At 51.6% G+C, this 19,463-nt stretch overlaps 3 protein-coding genes across 3 annotated transcripts in view; all 3 read right to left on the reverse strand.

Moving 5' to 3' along the window:
• Positions 1–7,403: 7,403 nt before the first annotated feature.
• Positions 7,404–8,360, reverse strand: PV08_06016 (uncharacterized protein; the record flags this gene model as incomplete). The annotated part of the gene is made up of 2 exons (XM_016380355.1): positions 7,404–7,547; positions 7,605–8,360. 2 exons carry the CDS (start codon positions 8,358–8,360, stop codon positions 7,404–7,406), a joined length of 900 nt encoding a protein of 299 aa, XP_016236182.1.
• Positions 8,361–15,580: 7,220 nt separating this feature from the next.
• Positions 15,581–18,363, reverse strand: PV08_06017 (uncharacterized protein; the record flags this gene model as incomplete). The annotated part of the gene is made up of 2 exons (XM_016380356.1): positions 15,581–18,030; positions 18,081–18,363. 2 exons carry the CDS (start codon positions 18,361–18,363, stop codon positions 15,581–15,583), a joined length of 2,733 nt encoding a protein of 910 aa, XP_016236183.1.
• Positions 18,364–18,916: 553 nt separating this feature from the next.
• The window catches only part of PV08_06018 (uncharacterized protein), a gene marked incomplete at both ends in the record, with an annotated part of 2,914 nt that continues 2,367 nt past the window's right edge, over positions 18,917–19,463 (reverse strand). Inside the window, one exon of the mRNA XM_016380357.1 lies at positions 18,917–19,428. Coding sequence (XP_016236184.1) covers positions 18,917–19,428 — 512 coding nt within the window. The remainder of the gene's footprint in view (positions 19,429–19,463) is intronic.

The following is a 19,463-nucleotide window of genomic DNA, read 5'->3' on the forward strand; positions in this document are numbered from 1 at the left end:
GAAAGGAGTGTGATGTAGAAGGCGGTGATACAGGGTAGTCGAGGAGCAACGGACTAATGATTGTGATGTGATTGAGATTATTAACGAGTGAAAGAGGAAAGAGAGAAAGCGGGAGGCTTAAGGAAGAAGAACGAAGGATGGCCCGAGTAGATGGGATGAGATGTCCGCTGCGGGAATCGGTAGATATCGGCCATGGGTCTACAGTCCTACTCGTATTAGATGGGCAAAAATGGTCTCCATATATTGTCAAAGGCTTGTCCAGAATGTGGGCTGATTCATGGACTGATTCCGTCTTCCCTGGCTCTTGTTGGGCATTTCATTCCTTAACCCGGGTGTCTTTCCTTCTTTCCCCGGATCACGCGTCTCTCACCCTGTCCACGATCTCGTACACTTTCGAAATGATCCGGCGATGACTTTGGAAGTCGTACGAGGGTACGATAACTACAAATGGAGAAGTTGTTCAACGGAACCCAAGTGGCGTTGCGGGCAATGAGTCCATGGTGGTCTCGGTCTAAAACGCCCCCACCATCCATGATGAGAAAAGATTGGATCAGATAAGATTAATTTTTCAATAATCATGAATCATCTGCGACGATATCGGCCTGTGAGGTGCTGCAGTAGGGTAGCCTCAGGTAAGCACAACTCGGACCTCGGTGCACGGCCGGCGTACGATATTTTTGTGTCCCATCGACGTTTTCCAACCACTTGTTTTCCCCATACATGTACGGAGTACGGAGTACGGAGTACAACTTACTCATATCCTGTACGATTTTGTTCGTGGGAACCGCATTGCATTTCTGAGTGGCAAAGATATATGCCTGACAAGAACAGAGCACGAGTCCTTTATTCTGCATTGATTAAGACAAGATCCAAATCACGCAACTCCGATCGCGGGCCAGAGTCTCAGGACGCGGCTGCCGCGTACCCGATTGCAGGCCTCGGTTCCCTCCTTGGGGTACAGGTCACCCACGATAAATCTTAACTAATCTAATCTTATCCAATCTCCTGGTGTCGCATTGGCCCCTTTAGATCAGGCAAGATCACATCTGTAGATCCCGTCTCCAGCCACCCCCTGCTCAGGCCTGGCCTTGCTCAATCGTTTACTTTGCATCTGTGCACAAGGACCTCCCTACTGCATCTGCGAAGACGTCTCAACTTCAAAGGTAGACCACGCGGCATACTTGTATTACCCATGAATATACTGATTCTCAGAGGGCGGAGAAAGAACCTCTGACTCCGGCACCTCGCAACCTGATGCTTACGAACAGTTAACGTTCGCGCCATACCGGCGTGAAAAGCATTATTGTCCGACTCATCTACCCAGTCGTATATCCTCTGTAGCACTCCGCACACTCGATCATTTTATCAAGTCTCATACTCGGTACTCAGTTTTAGGGAGGACACCATTCTTAGGGAGAACACCAACACCACCATTCTCCGAGCCTCTCCTGTACGGTTAAGATCCGAATCCGAAATTCGAATCCTTTTGTTTCAGCTAGACGCGTCACACCCCGTCTCGGCACGGTAACAATACGAGGTAAGGTCCCAAATCCGACCTTGGACGTGGTCATCAATCAGTCTGGCCCACACAACCCCTGCATAAGTACGCCTACATTGTCTGCCTCGCCTGCCCAGTTCAAGTTACCTTTTCTCAACCTGACTTTTTCAAAGCTTCTGCCAAAGCTGAAGAGAAGAAAAGTATGTAAACGAGCACGATGTGGTAGTGGCCTCAGCAAAACCTGCTCGCCTCCGAATTGTCAACCGACACGTAGTCCGGGAGGCAATCCGATTCTCCTACGCAGGCAGGCAGGATTTGGTTTTCTTCTCATGATGATGTGGCGTTGAGTAGTACCATGATTCGTATCCGTGTATGTACCCATTAGTCCAGCCACCTATGGTGTAGGTACCGACCACCGCACATGAATCTGTATCTGGCCAGAGCGCGCCGCCACCCTGAACCCCTACAAAAGTATAATCTATCTACCTTGCCATCCTCCTGTCAAACTGTCCAAGGTTGTCAAGGTTGTCAAAGTTGTTAAGCTGTCAAGGTGATCGTGAAACCCTTGCATTTCTTCGGTGCCACTGACGCCTTCATTGCACGCCACATCAAAACTCAATCTGGTGCCTACCAATACCTTTAATACCTTCTTTTATAGACCCAGTCCGCCTTGCTGAGAGTTGACTGACACCATGGCATCTTTCACGGTTTTACGATTTAGAAATTTAAACATTTCTACGTCTGCCACCGCAAGCACCCAGAAGAAGCAAAGAGTACGATGGTTAAGGTTGATGATACGAGCCTGAGGTGGACCAAACCGAATTGTCCAACTTTAAATTACGGATGGAACCTAATTGAAGCAGTTGAAGAGCCTCCATGCAGGCGTTTAAGTTTTCAGCTTTCGTTTTGGCACATCCCTTCGTCGCTCCCTCTACAACTACCCAAAACTCCCTGAAGGTTTGACTAAATTTAATCGCGCTGCATCGTACGAGTCACCTGGTGGTCATCATTATCACCATCGCAGTATGGATGAGGGAATTCGCTCCCTCCTCGTGCAGTACATTCCGTCTTGTCCACTCCTAACAAACATGTTCCAGCTAAGTAGGTATGTTAGGTAGTATGTAGTAGCCCCCCATTCCGTTCCGAGTCCTCCTGAGAAATCTTTGGGCCTGAGATGATGACAGTTGTGATTCTTTGTTCACCTTTAGTTGACGACAGCACATGCATGATGTGTCTCGGAGGGCCACAAGCCGTCCGATACCAGCAGCCGTTCAATCGTCCACTCAAACCAAAAAAGCACGAAAACATGTCTACGTGATTTGTTTACCCCAGGTTTTTGTACCGGGGGTTGTGGAAAAGCAAAAGGGATCTATTTCCTGCGGGGGAGCTGCCCAACCCACACCTACCTACCTCTCTTGGTACACGAGAGTACCTAGGGACATGCGAGTCACAGACCTCCTGAGTAGGTACTGCACGGGTGACTAGTTACTAGCTTGCGAGTAGAAGTTTATTTACATACCCATACTCGCGACGGGTGTACACTGTACGGACACCTAGGTAGGTAGGGAGAACACAAGAGAGTCATGTGCCAGCCAAGAAGCTCCCTTTCCTCCCTTCCCAGCTACCGGCTAGTAGGTGGTAACATACCTACCTACATACCTACCTACATGCCAGCTGGTAATCTGCCAACCTTACCTTGGGTACCTGCCCATACCCGCAAAGACTCACAGGTAAGCATCTGATATCCCTCCTGCTCTCCTCTTTGCCCGCTGGTGGTCCCGACAGAATCACGACCCCTACTTCAGCCGCAGGCAGGACAACCGTGACATTTCACTTCAGTCCAACCGACAAGTTCAATCCAACAAACTGCAGCGCACCACGAGTGAAGCACAAGTGCAGGTAGAAGTACAAGTGGATGAAGTACAGGTAGAAGTACAGGTATACTCGGACGAGTCTTTGACTGGATGGATAAGTTCACTTCGTCGGTCCACGTCAGTAGCGCGGCCACCATATTTCGTATAGGTACCTACCTATGTTCAAAACCAACAGCGGTACGGCTACTCGTAAATCACCCCGGTCCCGAGTAGTTCATCTATTCGCTTTTTACTTCCCATGTTGTCGACACAGGCGTTAATCCGTCCCCAGGAATACGGGCCCGGGCCCGGGCACGGACAACACGGGACACACACGGGACACACGGGGTTTACATAACTCGTAAATGGTGATGATTCCTTCCTTGGTGAAAACCCAATTTTTTGCTCCTTTCGTCAGTGGCGCCCGCATCGTACCTGTTTCTCTATCTCTTTCAGTACCTGCCACATTCGGGATCCACTTTCCAGCAGAACCGAACTACAAAGATACTCGAGACCCCATACTTGCTAACTACTCGTAGTACCCAGGTAGATAGTCAGATGCCTTAGGTACAAGAAACCCAGCCGTTAATTAACATTACCTACCTGTACTAATCCTACGACTTTGCTCCAAATTCTGACATGTACACCTCGCCCCCCCCTTTCCCTCCCGGCTCCCTCCCGGCTCCTTCCCGGCACCGCATTTTGGCTGAACCTGTACTCGTACGAATAGAAAGGCTGCGGAAAAAAGATAACAGCTTTTGATCGAGCCAGGTATATCCTGGCGCCGTGGTTCTCAGGACACCCTCCCCCACCGCCCCCGATTTCCTTCCATTACGTAGATACCCTTGTACTCGTCATCTTTTGTCGTTCCCAAGGGAGAGAGAGAACGGGTCACAAATTGACTCAACCCGGCCCCATGGTGCGCTAGTCAACTGACTAGGTACGTCCTGGGAACTACGGGTCGCTGATTGTCATAGCCAAGACCCGGCCCCCTCCTACAATAGAACGACGATAGACTAACTAGTCCCATGGAATCACTGCTGACATGGTCTTCAGTCACCAAAGAAAACGCGACTTTGACTAAATCGATAACTTAGGCGGGGGTGGCCAATGTGTATTACGAGATATTCGATCAATGGTTCTGTGCAATCCCACAATGGGTGGATGTGCGGTGTGCGGAGCAGCGACAAGGGTACGGAGTAATGCATCCGCATACATACCTGTGCAAAGTCCGTAGGCTGTATGTAGCCCTTACAGTCTTCCTGCTACGAGTAGCTGATCAGAGTTTCTCGGACAGGATCGACGATTCAGCGAGGAAAAGGATCCCTCGGGACGGGTAGCTAGCTATGTGATGATGCGGCTGAAGCAATTTGACTTTGTCCTTGCCATAATTTTAACGCTGAGCCGCGGTGTCGAGTGTCAGTTACCAACTTGACAGACGATCTTTCGGATGTTGCCGAATTTGCCGGGTCTGCCCTTGTTTTCCTGGAGCAGCTGAGGTCAACTCACACACCGTCTATTGGACGCGCAACGAAGGTGGTTCAATTTCCTAATCTAGAGCCAGCTTCGATGTTGCTCGGATAATTTTCCCAGAATCCAGATAACGTCCCTGGTCGACCCGATGTTTGGTAGAAGTTGCAAATTCCTCTGACCCCAAACACGGGCCACCGTCCTTTGCTAAGGTTGCGCCTCGTACCAGTAAGGCTGCTAGATCGGAAAGTTCCTCCTCATCTATCGAGGGTGCCGTGAAGCTTGTACTCGTACTCGTAGAGTTTGTAGTGACTTGACTCTCAGGCGACCATGAGAGAAACTTTCATCATTGGTTTCAACAACAGCGGCACAACCATCCGATGTTGAGTTCCCCCGCAAACTCAAAAAGTTCATGACGTTTGTGCTTTCCAAGGCCTTTGTAAGAGATGGCTCAGGGGGTGCGAGTATCCTCTGGCCGTGGCGTTCCCTTAGGTAAAATTCGGAAAAGTGAGTGATGGAACCATGGAAGGGCGCAAGCATACTCGTACATGCAGGACTTCGGAGATGCGCACAACCGTGAAGGCTCCAATCTAGTCACTGGTGCGAAGGAGATCTCGATACACCCTGTCACGTGTGCCAAGGCGTTCCAAAGTCGACGGGGCGGATTTGTTGCGGGCTCACCAGGATGGCCCTTTCGACCGTCGTACAGTACTGTACACTCGTACTGCGTATCTAATCCCGTGTTATTCCAAGTCTGGGAAGTCTCATTAGCCTCCTCTCCACACTCAGACCTTGTCCTGGCCTTGGAGTGGAAACTGCTGGCCTGGCTAATCCCCCCGAGCACTGGACTATTGGGGAATGTCGGATGGCAACACCGCCTGCGTACGGATATCGCAGGAGGTGAATATATTGGCCATTTGCCCAGTCTTGTCGTGGCTCCACCGAGGGTTATTGGCTCTGGCACCATTTTTCTTCAAGAAGACTGGTGGTTGGTAGTTTCAGATCGCCAAGCTGTAGCCTGAGCAAGGGTGCAGATGAGCCGCCTCCATGTGAGAAATGAGACATGACTCGACAGGAGGTCAATAGCATACCAGAAGTCCGCTTGTACATGCGGTCCCGCATTATGCTAAACCCCCCGCTTCCACACACACACACACACGATGGATAGGCGAGACGTCAAGTGTCAAAAGCGCCAGATTTCGCCTAAAGACGAAATCTATCTTCAAGATCCTGCAAAGTACCCAGGTGGAGTGGTGGAGCTGCTACAGTTAATCGTGCGAGAAATGCAAGCCCCCAGCCTTCAGTTGCCCAGTACGAATTGTGGCGGTGGTATGCATCCGTCGACCCGTAGGGAGTCGTAGAGGTTTGCGGCTTCAACCTTGTGTTGTTAGATTGACAGGATTGACAATTGTGGGCCACTGGGGTACAATATTTTTGCACATTTGAATCGAGTTCGAGAAACTGCGTCCTGAGTCGCGCTGTCTGAGGTTTTGTATGCGGAAAAACATTCCAAAGTTGACTGCGAAAGGCACGCACTTGTTGAGTGATAGCATCTTCCAAGGTCTTTTTCCTACCGCAGAGAGGCCATATACCAGGAGGTCACAGGGACCGCGAACCCAGGGAGGGAAGCCCGAGTGGAATCACAAAGCAAACACCGAAGAATCCACTGGTTTTGAGTTGAAGTGAAGATCCTTCCGTCGCGTGTCTCCACAGTGAAAAGCGACAGCCGCAGTATGGAGAAGTTGCACTTGAGTCTGCGGATTCTGGTCTATGGTGGCCACCAGCGTCTTTTCGCCCGCCATGTGAGGCAGTGGTGCACTATTCACGCAGTGATTAAAGGTGGTCTCTTGAAATGCTCCACCCTCCAAGCCGAAAAATGCCCTGGGTCCGGTTGATGGCATGTATACCCATACCGAGCTGGACGTATCGGTGTCCCCGTGTTGGACATCGTGAAGCCACAACTATAATGCATGGCTCACAAGCAGGATAGAGTCAGCTGCTGCGGAATGGGAAAGTGAATGCGATTCTCATTTTGCCTGTCCATGATGGGTCATGAACCCTTCCGGGGTCACAAGCATGTCCGCTGCCGCATACGACCACGCCACCTGGTGGCCTTTGCAGACAACAAGTCTCCCACCCGGTCAAAGAGGCTAAATAATACAGTGAAAGCCTAACAGAAATATCCCAGGATACCAGTTTACCAGCCAGCCGCATGTGTAAATTGCAAGAGAAAAAGCATAATTGGCCCGAGACTCAACAGGCCTGTGAGGCTCCCAATGAAGATTTCCTGAGCGCGATTTTGGAGCCTCCCGCCTTGTACATGTTTTCGTTCTGCTGTACGTGTCTTTCCGTTCCCTGTTGTATTATTACATGTGTCCTGTAGACTCTGTTCTTCACCGAAGAAAAAGCTAGTCTGATCTGTAGAAATCGAGGCTAGGTCACCGAAAGGATGAGATGTCATGCCTGGAACATAAACAACGACCAAAAGTATTCCCGAACCAACAGCCTGGATAAAAAAACCCCAGAAACAAAATCGCTTCGCCTCCTCAAAAGACAACCCGCTCTATGGACGTATATGGACTTTATCTTGTGGTGGAATCAGATTGGTGCTGTCGCCGCAATTGATCCTGCTCGTAGGCTGCTGCGGCCGCGTTTTGCTCTCTTTCACGAGCATGACGCAACGCAGGCAGTTGACGCCTCCGGGCATTGATGAACCAGTTACTGATCTATTCTATGGTCAGTCATCCAAGTTGTTGCCTTGGGGATGGCCAACGGGTGCATACCTGGTTCATCGAGAGGTTGGTGCGAGCCACCAATACTTGCTTTTCATCCTCGGTAGGGTAGGGATGTTCGAGGTGGTCGTGGAACCAAGCTCGCAGGATATCGGTGATATGTCGAGGAAGATTGCCCCTCCTCCTCCTGTTTGACCCATTTGCATCCATCGCGACGGGGGGCGAGGTGGGCTGGTGATATCCCGTCGGTGACGGGGCATAGTCAGACGAGCCGTAGGACGGTCCATAAGGTATGCTCGCACGGTAGTCGTAGGGCGAAGGTGCATATCTTGCAAAGTCCATCTGAGGAGTTTGTCTGGCGACAGGCGGGTAGGCCTGGCCATACCTAGTGCTCGGGTCATAATACGGCGTTCTGTCGGATCCGTATGAGTAGGCATCTTGTCCCGGGTGAGGTCCGGTTGACGTTGTGTATGGGGAAGGGTACGTAGTAGAGGTCGGGGAGTAAGGGGACTCAAAGTTGGTGACGCGGTCGAGATCCCGCAGAGGCGGCAGGCTGGAATGCTCTCGCGAAGCCGGATACGAGGGCTGTGCTTGATAAGAGATGCGTGGCTGCGCGCTGTAAGGGCCAGTCAGATCGGAAAATTGCTGTGCTGTCCAAGAGGAGCTGCGACGGTCGTATGCGGAGTCGATACTACGAGTGGACATGGTGTCATAACCTTCGATACTGTTTCCTGTCTGCGAGTGCTCCGGCGACTGAGGTTCTGATTTCAACGGAAGTGTTGGCTCATGAAATATCTTTCTGGTCATAGTGTCGCATTGGGTGGTTGGTAAAGGATTGCCAGTCTGCAGCCCAGTGGCGGATGGGTTCAAATTTGTCCCAAGGATCTGAAAAGTGTCAGTTCCACTCTCGACAGGTTAGATCCAGATTTACCTCTCGAAAAGAGGGGAGCTGCTGTTGGTGGTGAGCAAGCAAAGCTTGCGAGGAATCGGATGAGGTATTTTTGGAGAGGTCAGTCCTGCCCAAGTCCCAAGAATTAGAATTTGAGCCATAAGGATTGTAAGGATCCATGAATGAATCAAAAAAAAAGAAAAGAGTGTAAGCTTTCCCTCTTCACCCGGATCCCGGGCGGCACCCCGTTAAGAAAGTCAAGAGACTTTAGATGCTCGGGAGTCCGCAGTGTCAGGCTGGGGGCACCTGTCATCGAACCACGAACTCCTGTACCACAGGAAGGCACCACCAGCAGAGGAGGACAACGAAGGGAACAAAGGTCGTGCACGACCGAAATGCCAACGATGCATGGTTAAGAAGATGGACGTCAAACCCGTTGACATGACAGAAGTGACAGTGAATTGTTAAGCGGGCTGGATGGCTACTTCTCTGGAGGGCAAAGGAAGGGGGCATTACAGTGCAGAGGCGAAGTCAAGCACGACGGTTGTACTTACAAGAGAGAGCAACGGGCGCCAGGATTGTACCAGGGGGTGCCGGGTTTTGGTTCTGGCTTTTTTCTGATTCTGATTCTGGTTCTGGGGTCAGGCAGATCGGGATCAGGTCGATCTGGCTCTGTGGCAGCCGGGTCCTTGGGTGATGCTGTCAATGAGGAAGCTTGTTGGACGGTAGGAGAAGATGATCTTGAGTTCAGTCAGGATATGGACTTGTAACATCAGATATAGAGATCTCGTCCGCGGGGCGTCTAGGTTCGTTGGTGCTGGTCAGTGGCGTGGGTTTGCGAGTGGAGTCGTATTGATCGGTCGGGGTCAAGTCGTCGCGAGCAGTTGAATAGAGCAGCCAGGTGTTACGGGTAGGGATCGGTGGTGTAAGAATGGGCGAGCATGACCGAGTAGAGGGACCAGGGCCAGGAAGCTTGAACGCTGAGCCCGCGGTCGTCAAAGCAAGGATTGTCGATGTGTCAGATGCCAGGGAGGGACAAGGCCAAGGTTGAGATGCAGGGCGAGGGTGGACTATTGTGGTTCACATGATGGCGTACAAGGTCAAGTCAAATTTCCGCATTGGGGGGGTCGACCAGAAACGCGCACCAAGGTGTGAGGGCAGGAAGAGACGCTCTCTTTCATCCAGCGCCCCAGCTCGACCAGGACTAGTGGCATGACGGAGTCGAAGACACTAGCATAACGTGAAAGAGGGGCCACGATCGATCATAACTGGCCTTCTTTACAGATGGACCAGGGTCTCCAGAGTCAAATATTGTATGCCGGAGCCCTAGAGCAAGGAGGCGGAAGGCTACCAGGCTGGGTCCCTTGCCAGACGAGGGCAGCGGCAAAAGGAAAAGCCATGGTGATTGGCAACGATGCACGTAGAGTGGACGGGCCAGGACGGATTCGCGGAGAAGGAGGGCTGCGGGAGCTACTTACTGTCCCTCGTCGGAGGCATTGACTCGGATGGCTTGCACGGACCAGTGGTGGAGGGCACGATTAAGGCGAGGCCCCTGGCAGATTGTGTATGTATGATTGTATCCCCCTGCCAAAGGGTTGGACGGTAGTGTAGAGTACCATATAGCATAGTGGCCCATCCTGGACAAGTCCGAGCTGGTTCAGCTGGCATTGACCAGGTCGCGATGCAGAGGGAACGAAACGAGAGGTGGATCTGGAGGGAGGGAGTTGACTGACGGGTGCCCAGATGCCAGGGAAGCGGGAGGATTGGGCCGGCCGCCAACGACAGGATACAGACCGGGCTACGTGCGGGCGTCAGCCTGTGTAAAAGACGTGAATGGTTGTGAAAGTCAAAAGGAAGCCGTTGATGATGTCGTCGAACGGTGAACAGGGCAGTGGAGAACAGGAGACAGGAGCGGATACATCGTGTACGACGGTGGAGCGATGCAGTTGCAGCGTTGGGAGATAGCGAGTAGGACTAGCAGTGGAGGCATCCGAGAATGCAAGGTCAAGCAAGGACCCGACGCACGCACGGGGCATGATTAGGAACGGCATGCTGTGCCATCAATGATGATTCTCCCAAGAGCATAGGAAGACGGCACTCCCATTGCATGCACGCAGGAGGCAGGGAGACAGGGAGAAGCGCCGTCTTTCTTTTTCCACGGGCAGAGACCGCCAAGCGACTGGACAGCAGAAGAGAAGGTCTAGGACAGGGATTGTTGACTTGATAATGTCATGCTCCTCGCTTGGGGTCTTTTCCCACCCAAGATAGACTCGCGGATGGGGTATATTGAGGACGGGGCGGTAGCTAGTCATTGGTTCGTGGTTATCCGAGTTACGTGTGCCCACCGCTAATGTGTTTTTGTGTTTTATGCTTTTCATGAATTTTTTTGTCTTTTGGGTTTTATTTTTGGACAAGTAGGGGAGCGGAAGAGCCTCGCACATGTACAGCATTTCCTGATACCCGATTACCCTGCAAGGGAGGCCAGTTCCAAGGCAAGGGAGATTCTCGTAACATAACAGTCATGTTCCTTTCCAGAGTCAGCGGTTCGCCCGGCAGCTGTCATTCCAGCCAGAGATCTATCCGTATCTCCAGGCTTGGTAAACTAAATTACCATCATGGTGAGTGAGTGAGACGTACGGGTTGCTTTGCATCGTTGGACGCGCCGCAAAGGGCGCAGATGCTTAGGGATGGAGTTGTTTATCCACCCTTCCGAACTTGCAGCTCAACTTTTCGGAGAAGGGAATCATCGTGCCTCCTTTGTAAATACTATTGTTGAACCTCTGCTTTAGCCCGCGATCCGGATTAATTATCGGAGCCCTAGAGAAGGCAACAGACACACCACCGTGTTTCTTGGCTGTCCGATTTGCCAATCTCTCCCTGCGGTGACCTGCACTAAAGGCGCGTATCTACAATCCAGTCGCAGATAACGACCTAACAATGCTATTGTACTAGGTAGGTATTAGGGAGTTCTCGGTACCTACAGGCTACAGGCGACAACACACCTGAAGTTCCTCACCAGTCACCACACGTTCCCGAATTCCCGACTCCGGATTTCTGACTGTCCCCTTACTGTTCGACATGACCTTCGGTTCTTCGTACGGTGATCGCAGCCTCCATAAGCGACTTGTGCTGATGTTCAGTAGGCATGCCCTCTCGAGTCCCTCCCTATCCGATCGATGAACGATCCGAAACCTCTGCTCCCCTCCGAGTTGTCGTCTCAGAAGCTACCTTTGAGTCCTCCACCCTGAATCACTAGTGGCGACTGGGTTCGACGCCACAGAGCTCACCTGCATGCACCACCCAATGTGTATTTCCGAGAATGGCCACCCCTAGGCTTTCTCGTCGTTCTTGTTGCAAGCACGAGAGTTTGGCCAGAGTCAGAACGGTCGCCTACTGCTCGATATGGACCATGGCGCACGTCAGGGCATCGCCCCTCCTGGACGTGGGCTGAGTGCTGACTAGAGTTGTCTATCGGATCTCATGAATTCTGTCCAGGAGACGAGAATCCACCATGTCAAGAGCCATCAGCCGTTACGCCGTTCGTGCTCCGTTCGTGCTCCGTTCTGCCCTTTGCCATCTCCACCACCAGATGGACCCAGACTCTTCCAAAAAAGCACAATATTCGGCAAGCTGTTGCTTTCCGCACTGTACACTTATTCAACTTCTCCTGACCAAACTCCCGGGATTGCCCTCCTTTTGGACCTGTTTCCTCGACGGCGTCCAGCATTGTTTTGCTGCTCATCTTCCAATTTCGTTGGTGTCGTTGTTGGTTCTTGTTTTGTGTGACCGTTCCTTGTCACGTCACTCAGATCAATCCATCATCTATCATCCGCACCGAGATTTGCTGCTTTTTCACGTTCCACCTCCACTTGTTCATCGTGCTACCCTCGTTTCTTTTGGCTCGCTTCTACCTCCACCATGCATACCATACCGATCAGGGCTCCCAAGGCCGTTCATCTGACTGGTCACCATGTGTGAAAGATCCTTCCTCCCCTTGCAGACCGCCTTCCTTCGCCATACTCGTACCGCGAGATTCGATGCGGCTTTGACCCCCTGGTTGCTGAGCACCACTATGTGGTTCGCTTCTACCGAATTTTCTCCCCGGCGTCCAACGTCAACCTGACACTGCTCGGCTGTTCCCAGGCCCCTGTCTCGTGGCTTTTTGATTTTACACGATACACGTCAAAATGCCACCACTCCTCACTCAAACCCTACTGCGAGCCTGCAAGGGAGGTTCGTACAGTGCACACCATTGCTCACGCATGACTGCAGCCTTCGGAGGAATCAGGCAACGGATCATCTTCTCGTCAGTGTGTTACGACTTAGCAGCAGAAGCCACCCTACAGAGATCTACGCGGCGAAAGAAACTTGGAGAACTCCTCCCCAGACGCAGAGTACCGAAGCTCTTCCGTTTCCTTGTCCTCGAAGCAACTCAGCTCATCTCAACCCACACACACGACAATGGCCTTGCACAGATGCTAGTCGATCGCCACTCTTGACCCGGAAGTAGCAATCTACAGGTTGGCACCCACCTGCAAGGCCAACCACAAATGGCCCTCGAGACTTCTTGACGGGAGGGAAAGAGGGATACGAGTACACTACTGCCTCCAGCTTTCGTTCACGCATCTGTCACACCACCTTCTGCCATCCAATGACATTCCTCTTACCGCCTTGAATATACGCCCGCATAGCCAATGGTTCTGACTGGCAAAAATTGCCTCTACGAAAAGAAAAATCTTAGAGCGTGCGTGGCAAGTGCATTGTCCTTGCTGCAAGGAGGGGACAAATGAGAAACAGAAAAATTAATACGAGGTATGGCATCGCCTGCGTTGCTGCTGCCGCGGCACCTCTATTGCACTCGTGAGGAGGACTCGCGCCGGGATCATGTCGAAGTGGACATCTTTTTCTTTGTCCAGCAGCATACCTTTGCCGAATCCACCAGGAATGCACGCACACACACAGGTCACATGGATTCCTATGCAACAAAGCGACCCAGAGATCCCTCCTGCGGATGCATCGAACACTCCCTAGACCGTCTTCGCTCCGCGGATCGCACGATATCGAACTGTGCCTTCCACCTCTTCGCATGGGGCTACTGTAAATGCGAGATCTGGAAGTGCAAGGGGGTGTTTTTGGTTCATCCACCCGATACAGTGCAGATATTTCCACCCAGACACTGTTTTTGTCACCTCTGCGCCCCTCATCCCTTCCCCCCGGGGACCTGATCTTCTCCAGCCCGCCACAGATGATTACTTTTCTGCCTAGTCGGGATCTCAAAGTGAAGCGAGGCTGTGCTAGACGGGATTCCTTTTTTCCTCCTTTGCGCAGATACAGCGTCGATCTGCCATTCTCGGAAAGAAGGGAACGTGTCATTCGACAACTCCTTCCGTGTAACCTGCGGCAAAAAGGCCTATCCCGGGTACGACGCTGAGAAACGTTACACGATGCTAGTCTCGCAAAAGAGTCCCAGCGCCACGGGTTTTGAACAAGAGCCCTGGCCAGGCCTTACGAGAGGGAGTACCTTGCCATTGACCGGAGGCTCAAGAGCTCAAGAAAGCGAAGGATCACGCGGCTAACGAACACTCTCTCTTGTGGTTCGTCCGATCCGGAGAGGACCCTGCAGCTCCCCATGGCCCCTTGCACTGTTATCTGAGTCTCCGCGTGTGTACTCTCCGCAGGTGTCTCTGTCATGGGTCATGGGTGCTCATCCCTCGCTCGCTCTCTACTACAGTTGGAATTTACATGTAATGGCTAACCAGATGCGGCTCCTAGATCGTGAGATTACCCTCCCTGTATTCCGGGCATCCCGCCTAGGCCCTCCTTCGCTGTCGCGAAAGCTCACTCACTGCTAGGGCTGCCTGGTATCTTTACCCCCGCAGCAAAAAGAAACCTGAGAATATACAATATCTCGCTGTACTCTGAATACAGCAGATGTACTTTCAGTATGGATATATGCGCAAGTTTAAGAAGACCAGGAGAGATCGAAAAGTCAAGAGTACATCGTGAGTCGTAGGTAAGGAAGTGCGTTTCCACCCGTTCATTGATGGCCGATCAATGATCATTATCCAACCGTCACACCGACGCATGGATGATTGATTTGATCGATCGATCGGCCCTTTCCCTCGTGCGCCTCGCCTGGTCTCGCCTCGATCAAAACTGGAGGGGGGCCGGTCACCGTCTCACTCAGACAGACTCGTCCCAGGGTCAGGTTCGGAGCGTTTAAAATACCGTGCATACATACATACAGGCGCACCTAGATAGCGGCTAGGCATACATGCTGCACCGTCTGGCGTGTGTGGCCTGTAAGCCTGTAGGAGCACCGTATGGAAAACGGATGATGCCTAGGTTGGGAAGGGGAAGCTACTTTGGTGAGTCGGGTGAACCCGTAAAGAGTGCACTCCCCTGGTCTGGCCCCTTGGAAGGCAATGAATGCATGTTATCTTCACCGCAAAAGCACATCACATCACATCACATCACAAGGATAGTCACATCAATCATCAACATCAATATCACCACGTCACCACATCACTTCCGCTGCGGGTTACTATAGTCCGAGTTACGGAGTACTATCACGGTGGCGTACGATGTCCGCAACAGAGAGTTACTAGGTAGGTAGGTAGGTAGGTATTCATGAACGAGCCGGCCAGCATTAACCAAGCAACCGCACCGTGAAAATCCCGGTACATACCCCTCCGGAAGAACCTGTTACCTACCTAGGCTTAAGGGCAAGGGGATACCGGCAGGCGAGGAGGGACCCGAGACTTTTCTGAGAAGTGCGGGCTTCCAAAAACACTACCTGGCTACATAACTACCCAAGGTACCTATAATGCCGTAACCAAGGTAGTGCCAGAGCTGCCCGATGCCCTTCCGCTCTGTACTTACTCCCTCACGATCATCGCCCCGAGTACTTGATCATCACTCCTCAGCCAAAGACGTACTAAAGTAGTATCACGATGATTTGAGCTCTTTGCCTACATGATATTCTCTCAAGTCATCCATCTCCCTCTTTTTAGTGCTACTACTGTACCACCGACAATACGTATGTCCATGTCATGCGTGAGCATTATTTATTTTACCTCGGTACTCCGTAGATATTCCAACACTAGTAGAACATTGACATGATTTAGCGCTCGTATTCCTAAATGACCTTTTGCATTTGCGCGGCCGTTGCCCTTCTCTCCCAATCCATCCGGCGCTCTTGCTTGGTGTACCAAAAAGGTTTAGCTACCATGTCAGTCATCTTGACATGTCGTATTTTCCGCAGGACCATCAAGTCACGCATTCTCCTCTCGGTGACCGGGTTGGTGGTGATGGCGGTCGTAGAAGCGTCGACTTCCATCACATTTGCATGACTGGCTAGTTCAACCCCGCTGATCTTTTCGAGCGCATCGCCACCGCCGGTCAGCTGCAGCTGAACTTTACCCTCCAAACCTGTGCATGTGTCTGCTCTGGTGCCCGACTCTTGTCTTGGTTGCTGGTGCACGGGGCTGTGTTCCGCGTTGGCGCTAGGAAGACCGCGAATGCATCCTGCATCGAATCTCGACGCGCTTAAATGCGGGCGGTCGACCTCGTTTAGCGCCCGCCTCACGTCACTAGTCATACCACTATTCGCTTGGGCTTGACCGGTAGGCTCAGCGAGCGCCGTTACTTCAGCTCGTCGCTCTGAACGATAGCTGCGACTCCAAAGTAATTGGGCTGCTACGTCGTCACCTTCCACAAGCCTGACTTGCCATATGATCCACTTTAACAGGGATTTGGCCGTACCAAAATCTCCATACCCAAACTCACCTATCCGCGCCACGCCGGCATGCCACAAAGCTTTCGTAACATCGGCCTGTATTGGAGCGCCATAGCGGTGAAGGAACCGGTAACACCAATAGACTCGTCTCAATGCTCGTCGAGGCCTAGCAACAGGGGCTGTCGCAAAGGAGATGGCGAGATGATTGACCAAGGCCAGAGCCTGAGACGGCACAAGCATGGTTTGGGTGCATCCGGACTCCGGCACTGGAAGAAAAGCGTTGCTGTTTCGTGAGCCTCGTTCTCCCGCTTGATCCTGGCGGAAGCTTCTCGACAAAGCTGCCTTGAGAGGACCGTTGCATTCCAGTAGCCTTGTAATGATATCAAATGAAGCGTCGTTCTTGTGGATCAGGCGACGGGACATGGAGCAAAAGCCGGCCAAATCGTGATTGAGGCATTCCCCCAGCTCTTCGAGAGCGCCATTGAAATGGAGACGTCGGCGTTTGTGCTTGTAGACTCGGTCTTCGAGGACTAGAGCCAAGTCGTATGGTAAAGACTCCCCAACTTGACATTCAGAGGAATTCGAGCTTTCAGGAGCTCCTAACACCGATGTAAGTAGTTCAAGCTCATCGAGAAGAACTGACTTGTTTGGAAGAGCTAGGCTTTTGAGTGTTGATTGAGCTTCTCCATAGAATTGCACCTTACTGAAGCCTTGATCGAAAAACACCGAGTTCATCGTTCTTCCAAACAAATGATGACCTCGCAGTTGGACTTGTAGGTGTGGTGAGTTTCGGCTGTGCTGTGTCAAATGCAAAGCCGTCCAAGCAAAGATCAGCTTACGCTGATCCCGAGTAAAGTCAATATTGTGCCTTTGGTAGATAGCCCACTCATTTCTTGTGGGTTGTGCATTCTCCCCGGAGAATCCTAGGTCGGCCAAGAGATCGATCCAACGGCGGAATAGATGTTTGTAAGCATTCGTCGGCTTATCCCGAGCCAATTTGATCAGGTTCTCAGTCGTATGTAAGAACAACATTCGCAGGAAAGGAAGAGGTGCTTCCTTCAACAAGATTGCTGCTGAGCTATCTGAAGCCTGCTTGTGAGCGTTCCGACCGGCATCCCTCAGATATCGAACCACGATTTGACTGAATACGGCTGCATCGCTCGCCCGACCCCACGGTACAAGATCCCACAAGATCGGTGTAAGTGCTCTTCTCAGTCCAGAAGTATCAAGCTTCCCCAGTTTGGAAAACAGTTCTGATAAGAAGGACGAACCAAGCTCGGACAGCTGCAGAATCTTTGATCCTCTTAGAGACCGTAGGATGTCGTAGATCAAATAAAGTTTTTCTCTGCGAGTTTCTACGAGATCTCCTTCTGTGCTTCGTAACGCGATTGTGCCTGAAGTGCATAAAGTATCGAGAATCGTCCTCAAGTCCTCAAGATTGACGAGACCTAGCTCTGCAGCCCTCGCGGTCGAGTCTCGCACAAGTCTCCAATCGCCTACACTCCAGGTATGTGAGAGTAAGGTGGGCAGAAGTTGAACGATGTAGGAAGTCCCTGTAGGGTGAAAACTTGGATCGCTGATATATTCCGCAATTTCCTCTCCAGAGAAGGGAGTCTGCAGGATATGCCTCCAAATGGACTGGCCAAGTTCCACGTTCTCAAGCAGCATAGTATCCTGTCTTGCCAGCCATTCATGTACTTCGGCCAGACTGCGACATTGAGAGAGCTCGTCCTGGTCATCGCGTCGCAACCGTGGTATTGGTGGGCCGTCGTTCAAGGGCTCCGAAAGGCCTTCTGTTGATCCAGTGGTTTGCAGGAGCCAAGCTTGTAGGTGAGGAACAGGTGCGCCTGCTGGACGCGATGTTAGCTTTGACATCACCACTGCTTTTGGAACGACATACGCTTCTCGCACTTGGTGGGAGTGTGCCACCAATCTATGTTCTGACTGCGCGTAAAAATCAGGGCTGGGTCAACTTGTGGTGCACTATGAGCGACGTAGGCCAGACTGGCGTTTTTGCGCCTCGAGGTTCGTCGCTGAGCTTCCAATGGGCCTGGAACGTTGCTGCCATGTCGTTTCTGGTGACAAAACCGAGCAAAAGTGTCGGCTAAGAGCCCGTCGGAAATCCATATGAATGCTGGTCGCTGATAGGAGACGCATGTAGCTGCGGTCAATCCTTTGTTCATGACATTTGGGCGACCGTAGTGGCGTCGGGACCTGCTTGCATCTATGTGAGATGTTTGAGAATTGCGGACAAGTTATGAGCGAGTCTCCTTACCGAAACTAGAGGGGAGGAAGCTCGAGTCATTATCCGTGCAGGACCTCGCACAAACACGAGTCAGGCCGCCAAGGCTTCCCACGCTGTCCAGTACAGGTCTGGCACCTCTCAAGACTAATGGATTTCGAATCTACTTTGAACGTTGAATGCATGTATATTAATCCTCCATATCTTAAATACAGGTACCTATGCACACTGGTATAAAGTCCTAAATCCCAAATCCAAATCCAGAACCTATCCCACAGTAGTGTGTCATCGCTATGCGTCCAACCTGAAATACAATGCCAATGCCTGCTTGACATGCCGCCAGAATAATTAAGCCTTCCCCTTTGAATAATCTTGCCATGGTCCTTCACCTTATGAACGATTACCTTAAAATGCTAGTGTTGTTTAGAAGGCATCCAATATTTTGGACGTTATCAAAATTTGTGACAGTCCCTGCTGCTAGAATTAGACCCAGCTTATAATTTCGTCAACATTACCTCGCGGCCTCGGATAGTGAAGAATGTCGCGTTTGTTAGTGCGGTCGATAGCGTGAGTGCCGTTTGAGTCGTAGATGTAGGATCACCTGTATTAGGATCGGCCCTTGTGATGAACGTGGTCGGTACTAAATCGCTTGCACTGCTGATAGGTATGCCACGATCGACGGTTGTATTTAACGAGGATAGTGTGCTGCTGACAGCAACGGTCGTGGATGAGGTGGTAGCAATGGCCGAGGCGACTGCGGTCTCTAATGTGGTGGTACTCGTCGGAGTGACAGTCACAAAGATTGTGGTTGTGGAGAAAAGCGTCGTGGTAGAGGTCCCCTCTTCCAAGGTCGTGGATATTGCCACCGACTCGAAAGTCGTGTACGTGCTCCCGGTGATAGTAAGCATGCTGCCTCCATCGTCTGGAGTGGCAGTGACAGCGTTGGCTGGAGCAGTGTTGACTGGAGCAGTGTTGACTGGAGCAGTGTTGACTGGAGCAGTGTTGACTGGAGCAGTGTTGACTGGAGCAGTGTTGACTGGA

This window comes from Exophiala spinifera (assembly GCF_000836115.1).
Source record: "Exophiala spinifera strain CBS 89968 unplaced genomic scaffold supercont1.4, whole genome shotgun sequence".
NCBI classification, from domain to species: Eukaryota; Fungi; Ascomycota; class Eurotiomycetes; order Chaetothyriales; family Herpotrichiellaceae; genus Exophiala; species Exophiala spinifera.